Source organism: Mesocricetus auratus, unplaced genomic scaffold, assembly GCF_017639785.1.
Source record: "Mesocricetus auratus isolate SY011 unplaced genomic scaffold, BCM_Maur_2.0 Super-Scaffold_100004, whole genome shotgun sequence".
NCBI classification, from domain to species: Eukaryota; Metazoa; Chordata; class Mammalia; order Rodentia; family Cricetidae; genus Mesocricetus; species Mesocricetus auratus.
The window spans coordinates 73897302-73919760 of NW_024429189.1; the positions used below are offsets into that span (position 1 = coordinate 73897302).

The 22459-nt window shown below is 42.8% G+C and overlaps 1 protein-coding gene across 6 annotated transcripts in view; it reads left to right on the top strand.

Annotated features, from left to right (window-relative positions):
* Window positions 1-22459, top strand: part of Mpped2 (metallophosphoesterase domain containing 2) — a 179915-nt gene that overhangs the window by 41641 nt on the left and 115815 nt on the right. For 5 of the 6 annotated variants that reach the window (XM_040745978.1, XM_040745982.1, XM_040745980.1 and 2 more), the window contains one exon: window positions 8931-9112. The exons of the other annotated variant lie outside the window; for it this stretch is intronic. In XM_040745978.1, the coding sequence (XP_040601912.1) occupies window positions 8931-9112 (182 nt within the window). The remainder of the gene's footprint in view (window positions 1-8930; window positions 9113-22459) is intronic. 6 annotated transcript variants of the gene reach the window in all.

Below are 22459 nucleotides of genomic sequence, written 5' to 3' on the forward strand. Positions count from 1 at the left end.
ACCAGCAATGGAGGAGTGTCCCCTTTCACCACATCCTCTCCAGCATAAATTGTCATTGGTGTTTTTGATTTTAGCCATTCTGACAGGGGTGAGATGGTATCTGAGAGTTGTTTTGATTTGCATTTCCCGGATGGCTAAGGATGTTGAGCACTTTCTCAAGTGCCTCTCAGCCATTTTAGACTCCTCTATTGAAAACTCTCTATTTAGTTCTGCAGCCCACTTTTTAATAGGGTCCTTTGGTGTTTTGGAGACTTGCTTCTTGAGTTCTTTGTAAATTTTGGAGATCAACCCTCTGTCAGATGTGGGATTAGTGAATATTTTTTCCCATTCTGTGGGCTGCCTTTTTGTCTTGCTGACTGTGTCCTTTGCCTTACAGAAGCTTCTCAGTTTCAGTAGGTCCCATTTATTAATTGTTGATCTTACTGCCTGTGCTACTGGTGTTATGTTCAGGAAGCTGTCTCCTGTACCATTTTTTATCCAAAGTCAAATTCCAACTTTGGGCTATTCTTGGGTCTTGTCTTTCTGACTTCTTAAACCAGACAGGGACACCCCCCCCAACCACATGACATTGACACGCTGACTGCCCTGTGTTCTGAGACCACTGCAATGCCCCACCCCCACTACCCAGGCTCAGGCAGTGCCACCTAGGATCTCTTTACCCCACACACGACAAAGACCTCCATTATCACTCTTGCATGTGGTTTCCCAAAGCCCCGGAGCCCATCTCAGGGCTTCCACTCACAGCTGCCTTCACCCCACCTTGTGTGACCCATGGGCGACATGAGATGCTCATCGAGCCCTTGCGAAATAATCAAATGACCAACATGCTTGCCAATAGTATTGTTTTAATAGTGAATTTGGAGACTGGTGCAGAGTCCTTCAAGACTCTGTGCCCTCCTAGCACCCTGCATGGTTCCTGGCACACAGATAAATGAGTGTTGTTGGATGACGTAGCTGACCAGCTAGCTGGCTGCATGGAAGAATGCAAACCCTCAGGAAAGTGTCATATGTCCCGTTTTCACAAGTGTAGGGCCATTATCCAGAATTGTAAGCTAATAAATATGGCTGTCGCATTACAATAGAGTCAGACATTTGACCCGGAACACTGTGCCATCTGAGAGACTTTTGGGGCTGATACAGTAGCCAGCCTGATAGGATACAGACACCTCGAATGTCACCACACTTGTAGGACCATGAATTCACATCTTGTGCAGTGCTCTATGATTTAAATCGTTACCACTTAATATTCACTGAACATCGGCACTGTACTTTTGTACTCAGAAAAAAATAGAAGCAGCATGCCCTCGTGCAGTGGGCTTTGTTCGCTATAATTAGTTGGTGATAGAACAGTGTTGATACAGCGGTTCAGCAGTTACAGGGAAGCGGTGCCCTCCGAGCAAATGGGAATGTATTTATATACCTGGTTCTGTTCTGCACGCTCCTTCAGCTCTGTGGCAGTTCCAGGGGTGTGGTGGCCAAGCCAGGAAAGCTTCATCAGCTCGTGATTGCAGGAAAAAAGAGCACAGCTCATTTTGGCAGCACATTAGTTAGATTAGACATATTTTTCTTTGGTTTTGCGTGATCTCTAGAATTCTGGTCCCTTTGTTCCCCTTTGCAGCAGATACTCCTCAAGCTTGGCCTGGAGACCGGAATTACCATTTCATTGCTCTTCTACAAAGCCTTGCTAGTTCTAGGTGGATATGGGCTGCAGTTAACTGCCAGGGAAGCAGAATGTGAAGTTAAAACAAGAAAGATGTTTTAAGAGACCTCAGCACCCAGGCATGACGACACTTACCCATAATCCTAGCACTAGGGTGGAAGAGGAAGGAGGTTCAAGATTCAGCTCTAGCCTTGTCTGCAGACACATTGAAAGCAGGCCTGAGTTACATTAGGCCCTGTTTGAGAAATAGACAGACAGACAGACAGACAGACAGACAGACAGAGAAATGGGGGATGGGGTACAAGATGCTGAACCCTGTAACTGTTGGAGCTGACCCTCTTTCTATACACAGGGAAGGAGGAAGAGACTGCCCAGGCTCTCACAGGACAGATGTTGTAAGAGCACGCATCTCTGGTCGGGCCTCATTTAAGGCTTATCAGTGGAATCAGCTCCTCTCCAGAGACCTACATTTAAAACCTCAAGTTTAGCTGGGCGGTGGTGGCTCACGCCTTTAATCCCAGCACTCGGGAGGCAGAGGCAGGCGAATCTCTGTGAGTTCGAGGCCAGGCAGGACCGACAGCCTCCAAAACAATACAGAGAAACCCTGTCTCGTAAAACCGAAAAAAAAAAAAAAAAAAAACCTCAAGTTTGTGCTTGCAACTTAGAATCTTTGCAAATGAAGGCCACTAATGTCCAGTAATACTTTAAAAATCAAACTTTTATGTTGTTCCTTCCCTTGGTTCCCTTGGTGCACTATAATATGCATGTTAAGAGTCTGAGAGACTTGATATGATGGTAAATTTCATTAGAATTGAGGGTCTCTTTAAATATTATTGGCTGACGGTTTAGGGGATTGAATTACTGACATTTTATCATTCATATTTTTATTACATTTTATTTATTTTTTAATTAGTTATTGGGCATGTGTGTGTGTGTGTGTGTGTGTGTGTGTGTGTGTGGTACATGTGTACATGTGAATTTCAGAGGACAGATTTCAGGACCTGATTCTCTCCTATGATGTGGGTCCCATGGATTGAATTCTAGTTGTCAGGCCTAGCAGCCAGCACCTTCAACTGAGTTATCTCCTTAACCCACATTTTATTATCTTAAAATCCCTGTGTATTCTTCAGGTTCCGATAGCTTCCAGAACTAAGTGGATGAGAAGAGAAGTGAATTGCGAGCTCCAGAACCTGAATGCTAGTTCTGGTTCTGATTCCTCAGGGGAATGTGAGTCACTTTACACCAATCAGCATTTCCCAAAGTGTGAGATACGTTATTATTAGTGTTGGTCGAGACGTGGATAAACCTTAGATAAACATTTAATTGAAATTTATGACAAATCTGATATCATAGATAGTACTCTTCAGGTACAAACTAAAAAGTAAGTTTCTGTGAGAACTGTAAGACTCTTAAAAATTTAGTAGTAAAAATGAAGAAGGCATGTGAAGTGGATGCTTGCAGAAGACATCGGCTTGGTTAAGTGGAGTCCTTTTCTGGTATCAAAGCTCTGTAGTTCTTAGCCTAGCCCATATTTGTTTGTTTTTAAATTATTTTTATGTGTGTGGGTGCTTTATTTGTATGTATACCTGGGCACCATGTGCTTACCTGGTGTCCAAGGAGGTCAGAAGAGGGCATCTGAAGCCTAGAGTTATAAGTGACTGTGAGCTGCCATGTGGGTGCTGGGATTTGAACCTGGATCTTCTAGAAGAGCAGCCAGTGCTCTTAACTGCTGAGCCGTCTTTCCAGCCCCAACCCTTATGTTTTTTATTGTTGTGCTTGCAAGTTTTGCATTTGTCTTTATCAAGCAGAGTGTCTAGTTCTGGTGGCATAAATCTTGGCTTTCATGATATCTGAAATATTTTATGCTAAAAATGAAAGCTTTAATGTCACATTGGATGACTTTTGAAGATAAAATCAGTGCATTGCATAAGCATGACATGACAGGCCTGGAGTACAACAGGATATGATAGATACATTGAGATCCTGTCAAAGTGCTTGATAAGGGTGACACAATACTCTCACACTGATGAGAGGCTAATTGTATTTGTGAGGGTCATATTGTGCTTGTGGTGTAAAGAATAAATCCATACCACGTGGTAAGTACTTTTTCTAAAGATTTATCAATGAAGCTTGTATTACTGTATGAATCAATTATTAGGAGAAAAACAGATATGGCCAGAGGACTCTAATGAAAGCAGTGGTTTTATGGTATTGTGTGTATGTGTGTGTGGGGGGGGGGTGGTAAAAAAAAAACACAGCAATGTGTCAGTATGAAATAATAGAATATTTCATTAGCTTGAATGTACAGCATTTGGTTAAGCTTCAGAAATAACATTTGTGGCTTGGCACAAAATGGTCATAGGTAGGGGCTGGAGAGCTGCTCAGTGGGTAAGAGCATTTGCTCCTCTTATAGAGGACCTAGGTTCTGTTCCTAGCACCTACATGGTGGTTCACAACCACCTGTATCTCTAGCTCCTAGGGATTTGACTTTTCCTTCTGGCCTCAGAGGGTACCAGGCAGACATGTGGTGTGCAAACACATACAAAGGCAAAACACGAATGTAAGTAAAACAGGACAAAACAAAATGGAGAATCAACTGGAAGTGAGTTTGAGATGATCACTTGGACCGCTCCTTGGTCTGGATTAGCGCTGTTCCTCTGAAATGTCTCCTTGTTCTGTCAACTCACACAGACCGTAAATTTGACACTATAATGGAGGGGTTCCAACCAATGTGTTTGTACCCAGGACAGGCTCACCAGGGTACTGAGGTCACGAGGTTCCCTGGCACACACAGGACAACCGCTGGCTGACACAGGATTCAGAGCCTGCAGTCTGGTCTGTAGCCGCACTTACTTTCTCCGCTTGGACCTTGAGAGCATGTGCTGTGAGCATGTGCTTTACACTTACTTCACCTTCGTCATTCTGCTTCCATCTTCAGGGCATGTGCTCTGTGCACACCCTGTACTTGACAGTTTATGTGTTCACAGCAGCACCGGTACTCCTCTCGTTTTATACATGGGAAGAAACAAAGCTCAAAGGAACTAAGAAACTCGGTTAGTATTGCAATTCAATAGCATCCCTGAGCCACGCTTACTTTCCCTAGAGATGCAGAATCTGGAGCTAAAATCTTTTGGGGGGTAATTTTTTTTATTCTTTGAACATTCCATACATTTATACCATGTATGTTGTACATGTCTATCCGACACTACTTCCCCAGTGCCTTCACCCCTCCCCCTCTCAGCTTACTGTCCTTTTATATGTTTGGTTATTAATAGCCTCCAGAGCCCAATTAGTGCTTCCCATATGCACATGGGTGTCCTGCCTTTCACTGAAACATGAGCAACCTGCCAGTGGCCACATCCCCAAAGGAAGGTGGCTCTTTCTTCTTCAGCAGGCATAAATTGCCAGGAGCTCTTCCAGTAGAGTAAGGCCTCTACCATCCATGCTAGAACTTTAACTGGTTTGATCTTAGGCAGGTCTTGTGTGGTTAGTCATAGCTGCTGTGAGGTAATGTGTGGAAATATCATGTCTAGAAGTCAGCATTTCACAGCTCTCTGTACCATCTGCCTGTTCTTAAATTCTTTAGGCTTCCTCTAGCTTGAAGTTCCCTGAGCCTTGGCTGGTGAAGGCTCCACTGAGTTATTTATACTCAGCACATTGACCAGTTATGAGCCTCTGCATTAACTGCCATCCACTGCAAAAGGGACTTTAATGAACACAGTTAAGAGCAGAGCAAATCTACAGGTAGAACTACTGTTATTTGGCTGAGTGGAACCAAAACTATCTAATGAATAGAACTTCAGCAGTCCCTGGCACTGGGAGAAGAGAGGAGGCTTTAGAACTCCCTTTCTTGGCACATGGCTTTAATCCCAGCACTCGGGAGGCAGATGCAGGAGGATCTCTGTGAGTTCGAGGCTAGCCTGGTCTACAGAGTGAGTGCCAGGATAGCCTCCAAAACAACAAAACAATACAGAGAAACCCTGTCTCAAAACAAACAACAACAACAAAAAAACAAACAAAAACTCCCTTTCTTGGCAAACTTTGGGTTGGAAATTTATGTTAGTTAGGCAGGGAATGGGCAGAGAGTATTTAAGCATCTTAAAAACCAGACACTTCCGTAAGGTTTTGCCCTTCTTTGGGGTTTTATGATACTGTGTTGTATTGTGTTTTGTTTTATTTTGTTTTGCTTTCATCTCTCTGTATCATCATGTTTCCCCTGGGAGTACTCAGAAGTATGTGCAAATCTCACTCTCATATTTGAATCTGGCCCTGGGGCTTCGATGGCCTTGGTAAAATACTCACTTCCTAAGATATTTGCAGGATGCTCTGGGGAAAATGTTGGGTCATCTGAGAAGTCAGTAGCTAGAGCAGTAAGTGACAAAGCTATTGAGTACAGAGGAAGTCGGAGGGTGAGTCTTCCCACGGTGAAAGGGTGGATCTGCCCCCAGCAGAGTTCCCCTCGGACATTCTCTGTAGCAAAAGCATCTATCTGTCTTGACGCACCTTTTCAAAGAATTTATCAGATGGCCAAAGGGTTGTCTCAACCTTAATTATCTCCACTGAAACTTACCTACTGGTCCAGACATCTTATTGTCAATTTTGGAGTCCGTGGTTGGAGATGCCTTCCTTCCACTGACTCCCAGGTGGTATTTATCAGGCTGTCCTAGGGTGTGGCTCTGGCATGGTGCCCTGTTGTCTTCTGCAGCCATCTTCTGCTTTGAACTTTACATTGTAGGGAAGGACCTGGTTGTCTCAAGGTCAGTGTGTGTGTTTGTTTTGATCTTCCCCACTGTCCCAACCCCTTTCTTCAGCCACTCTTCTATGTACCTCCCAAATGTGTGCCGTTTCTCTTGGACAATATCATGCCCATGGGTAAGGTGTCTCTGCATGCCTTCTTGTCTGATTTGGCCTCTTCATCTCATTCATCTCATCTTGGATTCCATGCATTAATCCTGGGCAGGTACATGTTTCCCTGAGCATGTGGGAGGGTGCAGAAGAAGTTGAAGTGACTTCAAAGTGAGTGGCACTTCCCATGGTTTCACAAAGTCCAACATGTAGTCAAGACTGGGGAAACATTCTGTACAGTGTTCTGATTGGGTGTGGTCGTGCTTGCAAATTTGTAGACTAAAGGGGTGTCTGTTCACAATGGCATGTGCTACTTTCTGTATGCCTAGTTCAAAGTGATGACTCCGATGATCCTCTGATATGCTGAAGTAGGCTTTCAACTCTTTTGACGCATTAGCCTTGCCTGTATCTTGGCAGAATTACAGAGTAGGGCCATGTCTGTGCTATATCCAGTGTCTGGATAAACACTGGAAAAGAAAGATATGTGCACAGACACACCTGTGCACGCTCACAACATTTAACTTGTCCTTATTTTTAGTGATTGAGTAGTAAATCTCCTTCAAATGTGAGTGGATTGGGTCTGAATGCAGTCCCATTAGAGTGAACAGCTGAATTTTCTGTCTAGGAGTCATACCTGTTCCTTTCAGAGGGTTGAACAGTCAGTTTCCAAGTGGAACATTCAGCCATTCTCTGGGAGAGCAACTTTTGGCAGACAGGAAATGTAGGTAAGGTGGGAACTACTGAGTCTGAGTGGAAGAGTTTCAGTGAGGGAAAGAAGCCTTTCCTGTGTGAAAACATAAAGGCTCCTTGAATACATTAAAAGGTCTCACAGGCTGCTGGCAAGATCAGTGGGTTAGTAAACTTTCTCCATCATGGCCTTTACAGGAAAAATACAGCCTTTGAGGATATATTTTGTACAGGTTAAACTTTATTTGGGGATTTCAAATTAGATTGACTTCGATAACTGCCCCAGCTCCTGACACCCTCTCACTTTTCTATCTTCTTATTCTCCTTTCTTCTTCTTTACTTTGCTTCCTTGACAAAGATGAAAAGATTACACTCACATGGAAGAAATTTAAGGACTCTTCAGGCTGCATACGAATGTCTTTATTTTCTTACTGCAATTACCTTGTTAAATAGATTGTTTCTTTAAAAAAGACAGAGAGAAAAAGACATTAAACAAACCCTGCAGAGACATTCTGCATCAGAAGTTTGCATGTGTTTCCCCGTGTTCTCTGATGCTTGCCAACTATCAAGGGTGGGGTTGTGATATAAAACGCGGGGTTCCTTATTTAATGTTTTGCACTCCAGCCCCCACAGTGCGTAGTTGCTTCTCTGGTGACCTTCTCTTTGCATTTATAACTGCTGCTTTCTTTCTGTGGTCCAACAATAAGCGCACATGGCTACAAAGAAATTAAAGGAAGCTGTTGTTGGAGAGTTGATACAGTTAAACCATCCTTAACATGGGGACAGACCTCTTAAATAATTAAAACTGTTTGCTCTGAGAGTCAGATTTGCATTTCTTTACCAAGTTTATTTAGCACACTTTGTTACACTCAATTAAACAAAAGTGTTGTGTTTCATTTTCTTTGCTTCAGGTTGATCACTTTGCCTTTTGTTTCTTATGGCCCTCATGTAATTTCACAGTGCTTAGATCTCTGAAACTGTACATGTATTAATGCATACACAGATACATTAGAAGACATACTATTTGTACCAAAGAGAATCCTTGCCCAATGTATCTGAGCATCCCTTGTAACCTAAGGAGTAACCTGGGGTACAGGTAATCCCTGGTGGTGAAGATGAACCTGACAAAGTTCTTATAGTATGCATTTTGTTAAAGCTTGGTAGGCGGCATCCTTTCGCCTTCCCACAACTTGATTAGTAAACCTCCCAGCAAAAATTGGAAGACTCAGGTGTTGAATGAGTGTGGAAAGGAAACTGAACGTAAAGTGCTGTCTCCACTCTCCGTTGTCAGAGCATGTGCGGACTGCTCTCTGTAAATTAGTTCATTGCTTAAGCCATGCATGATTAAGAAGGAATAAATGAGATATACACTTCCTAATGAATGGTGGGATCAGTTGAAACATGGTGAGAGGCAAAAGGCATAATTTTGCTTCATCAGTTAAGTCTCAAAATCCCCAAACTTCAGTATTAATCACTACCAGTCACTTAGGCCTTTCTGACTCCTTCCTTCTTCCTCCAAGGTAAGTAACACAGTTTGAGTTTTCCTGGTGGGACAGACTGTGCATGAGGGATGCTGTCTTCCTCACATCCCCAGGTGTGCCTTTCCACCTTGGGTTCTTCTGTCCTTACGTTGGATTGTTTGGGTGTGTGGACAATGACAGTCGATATGCATGTGTGATGTGTATCATGAGGGTTCTAACATGTTTAACTGTTACGGGATCTGTTATGTCTACTTTAGGGTCGACCCCATCCCATATGACACTCCAAAACCAGCGGGCCACACGCGGTTTGTCTGCATCTCAGACACACACTCCAGAACAGATGGTATCCAGATGCCTTATGGGGACATCCTTCTCCACACAGGCGATTTCACCGAGCTGGGACTGCCCTCAGAGGTTAAGAAGTTTAATGACTGGTTAGGTAAGGAATGATTGCGTTCTGGCGGCCCCAATTAACCTTTCCCGGTCTGAGTGTCACTCACTGAGTCCTAATTGAATTAGAGCACTTGGAAGCCAGCTCAGCCGTTTCTTGTATGATATGCTGTGGTGTCTAGCTTTAATCCAATTTTGTTAATTAAAGATGAATTTTTAGATATTTAATTTTACTGTGCATCCTGTCAGTGCCTGGCCTCAGCAGCTCTGGGGCAAGGAGATGGGGAGCTTTGAAACCAATCTCATCTCCCTCATCCTGCCTTAATGAGGACATTCATTGGCACACATAAGGCCTAGAATCATATTTTTAATTCATTGGCTCTAGTCTTTCCAAGGTGTTACGATCAAAGATGTACAATGGCCTAGCAGTAAGAGAGTACATACATCCGAGGAACAGAGAGGATATGAAAGTCCCCCCAGGAAGCCCAGTCCCTCCTTAGCTCTCTACTGCCTAGAAGCAGCTTTCTCCAGTGTCCTGCATGCTGGCCAGGACTCCTGTCCTGACACAAAGCTCTGGAAAACACAACACTACACTCTCCTGAGCACAGGGGATGGACCCATAGATCGGTTATTCAAGGAAACACTGGGTCCTGGGAGCGCAGCTGCCAGACATTAGCCTTGCAAGGCCATCCTGGAGGTGTTCAGACCTGTAAGAGAAGAGAGCACTGGGACTGGGGTGCAGCTCAGTGGTAGAGTACTTGTCTACCGCATGTCCATCTTCAAGTTGTTGAGGCCAATCCCAGCGCCAGAAAGGAAATGAAAGAAAAACAAAGCAGGGCAAATCTGAAGATGCTAAAGAATTATATAGTTACAAGCAAAAAAAATCATTCCAGAAGGATGATGTTATGAATACTTTGTGAGCCAATGGAAATGACTCAGGGGATTTTATTATTATCAAACTAGAGCAAGGTATGGGAAAGTTTTAAGTTGTTGATGAGAGATGATACAAGATGTGTGTTAACTGACAAATAATGCTCAGTAAAATGGTTAAAATATATTAAGAATAAATAATACACTTAACTATGAATGATTTTGCTTTTTCTTGTGTTCATGCATGCCTAGCAACTTGTCCATAATTGTCATAGGAGTACAAATCTCCATCATTCTTGGCTACTTTTGATATGACTAAACGTTTTTAGTGTAATTTCCATATTTATTCCTTTTAGGGACAACATAACATATTGGTTATACTTTTATTTGGTACGACATATATTTACAAACAAACGTTTAAATAGATAGCAGTATTGCCTTTGGCAGCAAGAACTGAAATATACATTTTCTGACATATATGTCTTTTTGTTTCCACTGACTTATTTCTAAGGGTAAAAGACTACTTATGAGATAAAGTTTCAAGTCAGTGCTCTACAGGTTTGTGTTTCTGCTGCTGACTGGCATCATGCTCTTCAGTGGTAGCTGGCTTCGTTAGCGATGAACAGTGCACCACTCTATCATGGTCTTGGTATTGGATTTGGGAGCCTTTAAATTTTCTGCCCTTTCAGTAGGTGCTCAGCCTTATTTAAAGCAGACAGATATTTTGGAAGTAATTTAGCATAGTTATCTCATTTTTATAGATGACAGAGAGACAGAGATGCAAAGACGTTAAGAAGATTTTTTAGTCTCATTGTGGCAGAGTTGGGTGTGATCCAATTTTTTTCACTTTTTTTTTTTGCCTCAGTAAACTTTTCTTTCAAGTATTATCTCTTTGTTTTAGCTACTCTTTTTTAAAGCTGTGGTGTGTGTGTGCCCGCGTGCGTGCGTGTGCATGCAGTGTCCTCTGTCCATGGCCAGGAGTGTCAAATTCACTGGAGAGAGAATTTTGTGAACCGTCCAGCTTGGGTGTTAAGAACACAGGTCCTTTCATTCAGGGTAGGGTCCAGGCACTTCCCTAAGAGTCCAGGCAGAGAGAGCAACCCTCTTTGTGTTATGGACACACGATGTCTGTTAGTATTTGAGGGATAAACACTGATCCACTGCTCAGGACCCCATAGGCAGCCAGACCTCCTCATTGACTCTCACATTCAAGGGAATTGGCAATAGAGTGGGAGGATGGGGGGGATGGGGGGGTAAGGGAGGAGGGGAGGGAGAGGGAACTGGGATTGACATGTAAAACAAGCTATAATTTATAAAGTTAAAATAAAAATAATAAAAAAAAGAACACAGGTCCTCTCTGCAGGAGTAGAGCATACTTCTGACCATTGAGCCATCTCTCCAGCCCCCATTTTAGCCACTCTTATCAATCAATGTCTTCTTTGCAGCTAAAGTTAGGTGTGGGCTATGCTTTTGGGTTTTGTTTTGTTTTGTTTTTCATAGAAGGACATAGCCTGGAGGAGGTGTTCACAGAAATACAGACAGATTAGGTCCTGGTTATAATCTTATGGAGCTACTGACCTTGGGCGTCTGAGTTCACCCCTTCCCCCCCTTCGTTTCCCTCCGCAGAACTAAGGATTAATCCTACCTGTCTTTCTGGATTGCTGTGCAGATTAATCAGTAAATGATTGCTGGTAGTGAGTTTTGTGGGCCATTAATAATGGAATGGGGAATGTGGTGAGTGAACCATCAACAGATATTTAAAGGGTAAAAACAAGAAGAGGTCAGAGGAATTATTTAGTAGATTAGAAATAAACACTTGGAGGTTTTATAGGGGAAAGTACTCCATAAATGGAAATGTGCCGTAACTAAGGAAATAAGATGCTAAGGAAATCAGAAGCTAAAGCCCAGCTGCACATCAGTTCCTTTTCCCTCTCATCCGTCTGACTCCCACCCTGATCTAGTGAGGTTGGAGGGAGAGGTCTCAGTAAGGGCTGTAGAACAAGAGACCAACGGGAGCCCATGGGAAATGGATAGAGAAGCTGGGTTCCCATAGAGAAGGCTGAGAATAGCTCGCTGTTACCAGGGCAACTCAGGGTGCTCAGAGGGTGAGAGATGGTGTTTGATTACTCTGCCACTTGGCTCAGGCAGGAACCTCTCCCCTGGAAAGGGCACTTTCAGCTTTCAGCCCTTTCTGCCAGGTAAAGGTCAAGGTGATTAGGGCCTTTGCTACAATAGGACTCTCCCCAGTTTGGGTCATATAAGTCCAGTGACCTCACTGCTTTCTCTCAATCTCCATTTCTCTATCATTGGGTTAATATGGTTCAGTGACAGACCAGGCACTCTGCACCTGTTTGCTAATGTTATTCCCATTTTACAGCTAACTTCTCCAAGGTCATTTAGTAGATAAGAAAATTCAGAGGGTTAGTGAGGTGACTTAGCAGGTGAGGCTACCCTGCCACCAAGCATGATGACCTCGATTCTATTTCTAGGTCCCACACGGTAGAGGAAGAGAGCTGACTTCGGCAAGTTGTCACCTGACTTGCACACGGGCACCGTGGCATATGCATGCACACACATATATACACCATAAATAAATAAATGTACTAATAATAGATAACGCTCCAGAGGGGCTAAGTGGTCTACGCAAGCCTACTCCTTGGGTAAATATGGGGCTGTGTGACTACAAAGTGTGATTTAAAGTTTCTCATGGGCTTATGAGCTTGGGAAAAGTTGTAACTTCATCAGCAGCTTCACTTGGAAGTTGAGTAGCTGTTTGGCCAGATGCTAATATGCACATATTTGAAAGATGGGCTTCAATCCTGCTCAACTTGACACTTACTTTGACCCATCAGCTACAAGGTCTAGGAATCCCTAATGAGTTCCCTGTTGGTTCAGAGGTGGCAGGCCCTCATTAGTATGTCCATATGCCACAGGGCAGGTGTCACACAGAGAGTTATTAATATGGGGAGTAATTTATGATGAGCTAATCGAGTCCACAAGATGGAGCTGAAGCTGGTAACAGCCCAAGGATGGGAAAGTGAGATAGCTTGTTGAAGTTATAAGCAGTGGAGGATACCTAGTTTTATATTTACTGTCTTTGATAAATTGCTTAACCTACTGACTCTTGGGACCCTTCTTTGGTCAAATGGGCAATAATAAAAATATTACGTCACGATTGTCATGAGGTGTCTTAGGGTTTCTATTGCTGTGATGAAATGCCATGACCATGCCTTATCTGGGAGGAAAAGGTTTATTTAGCATACGTATCATTGTTCATCATGAGGGAAGTAAGGACAGGAACTCAAACAGGGCAGGACCTAGAGGCAGGAGCTGATGCAGAGGCCATGAAAGGAGACTGCTTACTGCTTGCTCAGCCTGCTTTCTTATAGAACTCTTAAGATCTCAAGCCCAAGCAAGGATGGAACCACCCATAATGGGCTGGACCCTCCACCATCAATCACTAGAAAAGCCCTACAGCAGGATCTTTTGGAGGCATTTTCTCAGTTGAGGTTGCCTCCTTTCAGATAACTGTGTGTGTGTGTGTGTGTGTGTGTGTGTGTGTGTGTGTGTGTGTGTGTGTGTAGTTAACTTAAGACTAGCCAGGACATGTGATTCAGCTTATCACATTCTGGTATGACAGTGTGATGGTTAGTGTTGTTATCTTGACAGAATCTAGAATCATCTGGGAGATACGCCCCTGGGTAAGCCTTTGGGGTTTATCTCCACAGCCTTAATGGATGAGGGGAGACCCACCCATTGGGCAGCACCATTCTCTGTCTGGGATCCTGGGATAGTTAGAGAAAGAGAACAGAGAAGCAGTGGGCATCCATTGCCTTTTGCTTCCTGAGTGTGGATTCAATGGGACCAACTGCTTCAGGCATCCGCTGCCCTCACTTCCCCTCTATGATAAATTGTACTCCTCATTATAAGACAGAATACACCCCTCTTCCTGAAGTTGCTTTTGTCAGAGTATTTTAGCACAGCAGCAGAAAAGAAACTAAGACAGCTCTCCACAGTTACTGCAGAGGAAGCTAAGGGAGTCTGCAGCATAAGCTTCGAGATGCAGAAACTCAGAGTGGCTGATGCATGCATGTAAGACAGTTTGGAATGAAACCCCCCTCTCCACAGAGACACAGTCCTTAGACACCTCCTTATTCAATAAAAGTAGAAGCTGGAGAAATCAAATGCATTGCTGAGGGTCATCGAGTAAATGGCCAAGTTATGATAAGAACTTGGAAGTGGCATGGTCGGGTGGGCGTACTGACATGTCTTATCTGTGAGAAGTAAGTTCTCCGTGCCTACTCCCCCTCATGTATCGTTCCATGCAATCCTCCAAGTAACTTGTTGGGGTAATAAGAACTAAGGTATCATTAACTAGTTAAGTGCATACAACTAGAAAGTGACCCCAGGTTTTGGTCTGAATCCATCAGACACCAAGGCCCAGTTAGCTGACCAGCCTCCCCCACATCTGCTATCTTTACAGAGAAAAGCTGTCTCTCACTCTACCTAGCTACTGTCTTCTAGGGAGCCATTCCATGTTTAGAAAGACAAGTGGTTTCTAGGGCCAGGGAGTGAATTGTGGGAAAGAGACATACAGGCATCTTTCTTCCCCAGTTTAAAGAAGAATGATAGTTAAATAATATAATCCTGTTAGTATTTTATCCCGGAAGAGCAGCAAGGATGTGAGGAGCAGACAGATACTGCTCAGCTGATCTAGGGTCCTGCCACCCAGACACCTCATTTCCTTTTTCTACCCTGGAAAAAAAATGGATCCCCAGTCACAGTTTTGAATTAAACTTGCTAACAACAAAGTAGCTGTCAGCTAAAATGTGATTATTTTTATTGCTTTTTCTTAACTTCTCAACATCGGTGGCTTCTAACACCACCTTCCCTGGAGGCACATCTGATGATGTGCCTTTTTGTGATGCTGTGGGCCATGTCTTCTCCTCACCAGTGCCTGTTTACCAAAGCTCATCACTGTTGACTTGATTTTAGCTGCGCTGGCTTCTTGTTTTCAGAATACATCTGGAAGGCCTCTTCTTGATAATTGTATACATGCTGGTAGACGCTGTACCCATGGTCTTCACGGGTTCTGATTTGGTTGCTTATCCCCTTTCTCATAGCCAGTGACTCCCACATCGAGTTTCTTCCCACGTCTCGCATGTGTCATGCCCTTCCCACCTCTTTCCATTTGTAAACCCTGTTCCTGCTTACTTTTAGAACAACCTTTTTGGGAGAGCTTGCTCATCCCTCATGATGGTCAAATAGTTGCTTCCTAACTTAACACAAGGGCTAGACATGTGTACAGTCCATCCCGTGGTGGAAATAGAGTCATTTGCCTGTGTTTCACTCTGCTGGACAATGGTGTGCACCTAACATATGCTCTTCAAACACCCGATGTACACAGGTGTTTGTTGAATCGATGAATTAATGAACATAAAATATAAAACTTACTCCATCTTGTACTTTGACCCAAGCATTAAAATCACATAATCGTGCTTCCAGCTTTTGTGTTTCCCCCTTCTCTGTTCCTTTTCTCCTAAAACCTTTTCTAGTATCCAGTTCCTTGTTGCTAGTGACTGGCATACTGTGCAGAATTATGTAAGAAGCGTTTGCTTCTGCTGCTGTTTGCCTTCCAACACAATGAGTTAGCAATACAAAGGTTTTGTGGCCTATTCTTACAGCTGAAAGTTCATAAATAATAATTGAGTCAGTCAGAGTGCTCCTTTAACATAGCCCCAATCCCAGGGACTCTTAAATAGGGATTTTCTTTGGTTTGGATTATCATTGAATACCTCTGAGCTTCTGTTTCTCTAGGACCAAGAGGGAGAATGCAAACACTTCCAGGACAGTCTTGGGAATGTTCTGTTTGTAGCAGCATCATATGAAGGATGGTTTTAACTGTGTGACTGTAACCAGCATCCCAGATGTACACACAAATCATTTCCTCATATACATCTTCTGTGTTTTCATACTTACAGTTCAGAAAACTGTGAGTGTGGTCAGAAGGAAACAAAATACCTGTTGAGAGAGGCAACGACATGGGTTGTAATATGAATCCTTGTGGAATGTTTTCTTTTCCCGATCTCCTTCTAACACACACACACACACACACACACACACACACACACACACACACACACACACACAAATACCTTCTGCAGAAAACACCAGTGCTCTTCTGTAGCTGTTTCTTAACAAAATATGAGCAACTTTCCCATCAATCAAGATGCCTTGAATATTTTCCCCAAAGAATACTTTGATTGCAAGATACATATATGTATGCTAATTTTAGAAGTCCAAATGTGTGAACATGCACAGAGTTGAAAATACACATGTAGCTTCAATCCTATCTCCAGAATAATTAATATTTGGCAGACACCATCTTGGAAATGTTTCTGCTTTCGTTTCTGTTTTGAACACCCTTAGTAACAAGACATCTACATTCTCTGAGGACTTTAATGACAATTACAGAATAAAACAACAGTTAACAGAGCTGTACATGTTAATTTGCAACTTTAAAAAATGTAGCTTGCCATGCTTTGTTTGTGTCAGTGTGGCACTCTGCCCAATGAGTGCACTGTCATTCGTTAGTTCTTCGCCTGCCCCGGGATATCTAAGGTGTTCCCATTTTATTATCGTGGGAACTACCCTGGTGCGCCTCCTTCTGGCTCTGTCTTTGCAAAGATCATTAATTACATTGTAGGGTTTATTCCTACATGTAGAATGGTTCCTTCAAATGACATAGATTATTAAGAAGAATGTTTGTATTACGTGTTACCAAGTTTCCCCTGTGAAGACTGCTGTGTCTCTTTAATACTCTTGGTAGTATTCGAGAATCTGTGGCACATTTTTTGAGTGTCCATATTGGAAGCAAATCTTCAACCTTCAAGTGCTTTTAAAAAATAATTACACACCCTTTTTTGTTTCTAATTTTGAAAGCTTAGGTGGTTGTAGTTGGAATTTTCTTTGGGCTGCCAACCAGCTCTGAAAGACACGGAGACTTATTGCTGATTATGAATGCTCGGCCTTAGCTTAGGCTTGTTTTACTAGCTCCTTTAACTTAATTTCGCTGGTTTCTAGTCTTCTACATTTTGCTTCGGTGACTTTTTAATCTTTCATTCCGGTTGTCCTATTTTCCTGCTTCCTTTTCTGGCTGACTGGCCGCTGTCATGCCCTTGTGTCTCTTTTTCTTTCTGCCTTCGAGCCTAAATTCCTCCTCCTACTCTCCATGCCCAGAAGTTCCACCTATATCTCCTCCCTCGCTATCGGCCATTCTGCTTTTTATTTATTAGATGATCAGGTACCTTAGACAGGCAAGGTAAAACAGCAACACATCTTTATATAATTAAACAAATACAACACATCTTTATGTAGTTAAACAAATACAACATCTCTTTATATATTTAAACAAATATTCCAAAACAGGTCCTTGCTTTTAAGAGGTAAAAAAAAAATGCAGAAAAAAATTGAGATCAACAGTACATCCCATAACACACATGTAACTTCTCTGAACAGAGGCTGTATATACTGTGTTGTGACATGTGTGCATATATGTCTTGTCATATAAAGAGATAGTATGCTATCAAGGACAGTGTGAGTACTGAGTGTAGTTTGCCTATGTTTAAATTCTGCTTTAACCTTGTTAATCATGTCATCTTCAATCCATTCATCTGTGAAAGGAGAAATATTACTAGTTAGCAAAGCTGAACACAAAGATTGTTATGAGATTAAATAAGATAAAGCATACCCAACACATTGAGGTAGTGTACTACTTTGTCTTCTATTGCTGTGATAGAACATTCTTTCCAAGTGCAACTTGAGGACAGTGTTTTTTGGCTTGTACTTCCATGTCATTGCGGAGGGAGGTCAGGGCAGACCTAGAGGCAGGAACTGACACAGAGGCCACGAAGGAGCGCTGATTACTGGCTTGTTCTCCATGTCTGCCTGCTTCTTTTTACAACCTAGAACCTCCTTCTCAAGGGTGGTGCCGCCTACATTGGCCTGTGCCCTCCCACATCAATCACTAGCTAAGGAAGTGTCTCATAGACTTACCTACAGGCCAATCTGATGGAGGAGGAGGCATCTTCCCAGGTGGGTCCAGCTGTGTCAAGTTGACAAACAAACCAGCACAGGTAGAGGATGGTGAAATGTATTCTGCCACTTTCTTGTTTCCAAAATGTGCCTCCTATCCTTCCTCCCTGATTGGTACATCTTTCTTGTTCCTTGGGAGGGCATAAGAGGAAGGGACTTGAGGACAACAGGACATCTGGGAAGGTGACCACATTATAGTCCCTCATGCTACTCTAGCCACTGGCTCAATTCCCCTCTGCAAGACAGAGAAACAGTGAGTACTGTGGTTCTGCCTGCCCATCAGAGACCTGCCACCGCCCACTTTGTAAGCATGTTAGACCAAACACACATGGCATCTCAGGTTCTGGTTGACTTCTGACCGTCTGGAAGAGGGGTCTCCTCTCCATCTCCTGCCATCTCTGTGTCGTTCCTCTTATTTTTTTTTTCATCACTTGCTCTCCCCTCCAGGGTCCCCTTTCCTCCTTCCAGAATGCTCCTTACAATTCCAGCACACCAGACTTCAGCCAGCTTATCAGGGACAGGGCTCAATTTATGCTTAGAATCTTCATATAATACTTTGGAGGCATGACATGATTTTTAAGGCCTTTGACTATTATTAAATAGCTAAAATTGTTAGGAAGTGAAATTGGTGAACTGAGCAGGTTGCAATCTGCCACTTTCAGGGAAAATGTGGCTCAATGAGGTCTGCTCACTAGGAAAACACTTGGCATATCCCAAAGAGGAGAGCCCAAGATGAATGGGTTGTGCAGCCTTGCAACAGTATTCAGTCACATTAGCTTTATGACCACGACTATCTAGTCCTAACCGATAAGTAAAGGGAGGCAGTTGTAAGATGGAACATGGGTGGTTTTCCCTGTGATTTCCAGAGGAACCTAGGCCAGAGTCCCATGAAACTAGATTCCCTGGTTCTTATGTGGGGTGTTTAATACTCACAACACTTATTACTGTTTGTTCTCAAATATAATATTGACCATGCTTTACTTTTTGAATCATATTTGTTTTTTCTAGTTGCCCCCCTAGAATTATAATTTATTATTTCAAGCGATTTAGCTTTTCATCGTGTGTGTGTGTGTGTGTGTGTGTGTGTATGTATGTATGTGTTGGAATATGTGGCTGTATGTTTGTACACATGTATGCACATGCTGTGGAGGTCCGAAGCTGACACTGAGTGCTTTTCTCAATCACTATTCAGTGGGCTAGTGTCTCACTGAACCTGGAGCTCACCAGTTCTGGTTAGCTTGTCCTGGAGTTTCCCCCATCTCCGAGTCCCCAAAGCCACCATGACTGCCCATCTCTATTTGGGTTCTTGGGATCTGAATTCCAGTTCTCATTCTTGAATAGTGCTGTAGTTTTGTTTTCTGTTATTGGACAAAATACTCTGACAAAAACAATGAAGGGAGAACGGGTTTATTTGATTCATAGTTCCAGGTTACAGTCCATCACTGTGGGAGAGCTGAGGTGGCAACAACTTTAAGCACCCAGACATATCACATCCACAAACGGTGAATTAATGAGTGCATACTTCTACTTGGCTTGCTTTCTCTGTTCCTAACAATTCAGGATCCTCTGCCAGGGAATGGCGCCACCCATAGTAGGCTAGGTCTTCTCACATATCAAGACTACCCTCCACAGCCCTATACACAGGCACTAACCTAGTTACACAACCCTTCATTGACTCTCCCTTCCCAGGTGACTCTAGATTCTCTCAAACTAAAACTAATACTAACATACTTGGCAAGTACTTTATCACTGAGCTATCTGGTCAGGCTGGTTTTGTTGTTGTTGTTTTTTATGGTCTGTAAATCTAGTATTTCATCAGGTTCTCATGATTAGCCTATATCCTGTGGCCATTCAGCTTATATTCCTGTCTGTAATGTTTTCAAATTAGAGTGTTTTCTTAATCCAAGTCTACTTGTCTTTATGCTTTCTCAGTAAAGACAAAATTAAAGTCTGGTTCAGATTGGTTATAGTATTAAGTTAAATTCCTTGGAAATAAACTTAAGCCAAACACTTTCTCAAATGAGCAGCTTTGGGTTTCATTCCATTAGATGGGATTCTTGGTGACCCAAGGACATGGTGACAGGTCTTCTGTGATCCATGTGAACCTGTCTCTCTGTTATGGGTAGCCATTTTCTTAAATTACATTAATTATAATGCCTGTAACTTATATGACAGGTTTTATACAAAGAACTCAAAGTACCTTTGAATGTATTAGCTCATTAATGTTCTATAATGGTCCATGGAGGTTGATGTGAGCAGACAATATTAGCTCTGTCTTACTGACAGATGGATGGAGATTCAGAGAGGTGGGAGGACAGTCTGGGGTCACACGCAGCCAGTGCAAGAGCTAGGCAAGAGCCAATTACTGGACTTCTCTTTCTCCTTCTGGAGTCTAAAGCTGAATGCATTTTCCCTTTCTGAGAGTGTTATACTCTACAGGACAAAAGACACACATATTCTTACTACATCAGCTTAAGAGCAAAGGTAGGCTGACATTTACCCAGGAAAGGGTGAGTTATTAAAGCGTTTTACTGGTTTTAGATTGTTTCGTTAAATTAAAAAGGAAACTCTTTAAAACCACAAACTTTTCCAAACCCAACCAACTTTTCCAAGCCATTTCATCCAAAACAGAAAAGTGGAGCCCCCTCCATCCTGAGTCTCAATCTTAGAGCAGTGTCCTTTTGTCTGGAACATGTAGGAAAAGTCCAGGCATGGTGACACAGACGTGTGATCGCAACACTCAGGAGATGGAGATAGGAGGATTGTGAATTTGAGGCTATCCTGGGCTACAAAGTAAGACCCTGTTAAGAAAAAGGTGGAGGGGAGAATGAGAGAATGAATAATTAAGAAGATGAGCTGGGCATGGTAGCCGGAGTTTCTTGTTCCAGAACTCAAGAAATTGAGACAGGAGGATCATTGTGAGTTCTGGGTTGCAAGGAAAAAAATCTGTTTAAAAAAAATAAGCAATTACAAAGTGAAATAACACAAAGAAAATTTAATCCTCAGAAAGGTATTTGCAGGCCTTCTAAAGGGGGAGGTCTGAGAGGAGTGGGGGAGGGGTGAATGGATATTGTACAAAATTCTCTGAGAACTAATAAAAAAATTTAAAGAAGACTCAAGTTAGTCTGTCTTGCCCTCCAGCCTTCGTGTGTGCCAGTACCATACCTAAGGCAGAATCAGTGCTCAGGAACCCGAATAATAAATGCTTGCTCGTGTTGGTTCCACTACCTGAATGTCATTCTCATTGTCTTTCTCCTGAGAACTCTTGTTCATTCTTTAAAGCCCAATTCAAAAGTTCCCTCTGTTACAAAACTGTCTCTGGCCTTTCCAGGAGTCCCCCCCCCACAGTCCTGTGTTCCAGTCTCAGATGAGCACAACTTTTAGGTCTTCTGGGATCCTCTCTTGAGTGAAGTCTTCGGGAATTAATAGTCTTTCCATAAAGGTCTATGTTTCTTCACCTCCTTCTCATGCTTCCCGACACGAAGTGCGTGGCTTCCCTTTATTACTTCTCTGTGTGAAGGAGAGGTCAACACAGAATTGGACGAAGTTTAAGGACCATCCTTGGGAGATGTCCAGTGCCATGCAAATGTTGTGGATGACTATCATTTACTTGTTAGCATCCCATCTTATCATTGCCCTTACATCAGAGACACCCAGCTGCATTTCCAGGATGTGATGAAGTTCTTACATGGGGCTGAAACCTCATATCCTTTGGTTTGGCTTCAAACTTGCTGATGCTGCATAGATCACTTCCATTTTAATCCCCTACCTTCCTTCCGCAGTCTGCCTGTTGGTTCCAGGAATCTTGATTCCAGCTGTCCCTTGGGTTTTTGAATGACATTTCTCTGGCCTTTCTAGCTCTGTAGAGACTCAGCTCTGCTTCTAGTATATCACTCCTCTCACTGATTGTCATTTCCCCTCCCCACCTTTGACTGATAAATTTTCATTATTGGTTTTACGTGAACCTCTTCAGGGTTTCACGCTGCCTGACCCCTGTGGTCACTTAGTGATTACATGCGCCAGCTGAGGTAATTTATTCACTTTGTTTTGGTGTGAACATGTCCCATGGGGCTTGTAACTGTTGTAATCACTTGACCCTGGTGACTGTTAAATGCTTTAAACACAGTTATTTTAAATTTATAATTGTTTTCATTAAAAATCCCTTCTAGTAACATAACTGACCTTGCTGTCAGCATGGCATTATGAGCAGGAAGAAGAAATGAAAATATTATGATGCACATAATACAGTGGTCATCAGAGATGCGTGGCAAATCATTAGCTTATTCTACACATTCTCACTTGGAGTCCTGCAAGGCAGATGAAAGGGAAGGACGTAATTACAGCACTCTCCCTGTAATTCAATATGGCTATTCCCACATGCAGACCAGGCTAGCAGCCTAGGGCCTGGAAAGTGGCATGGAGTCTGAGGTGA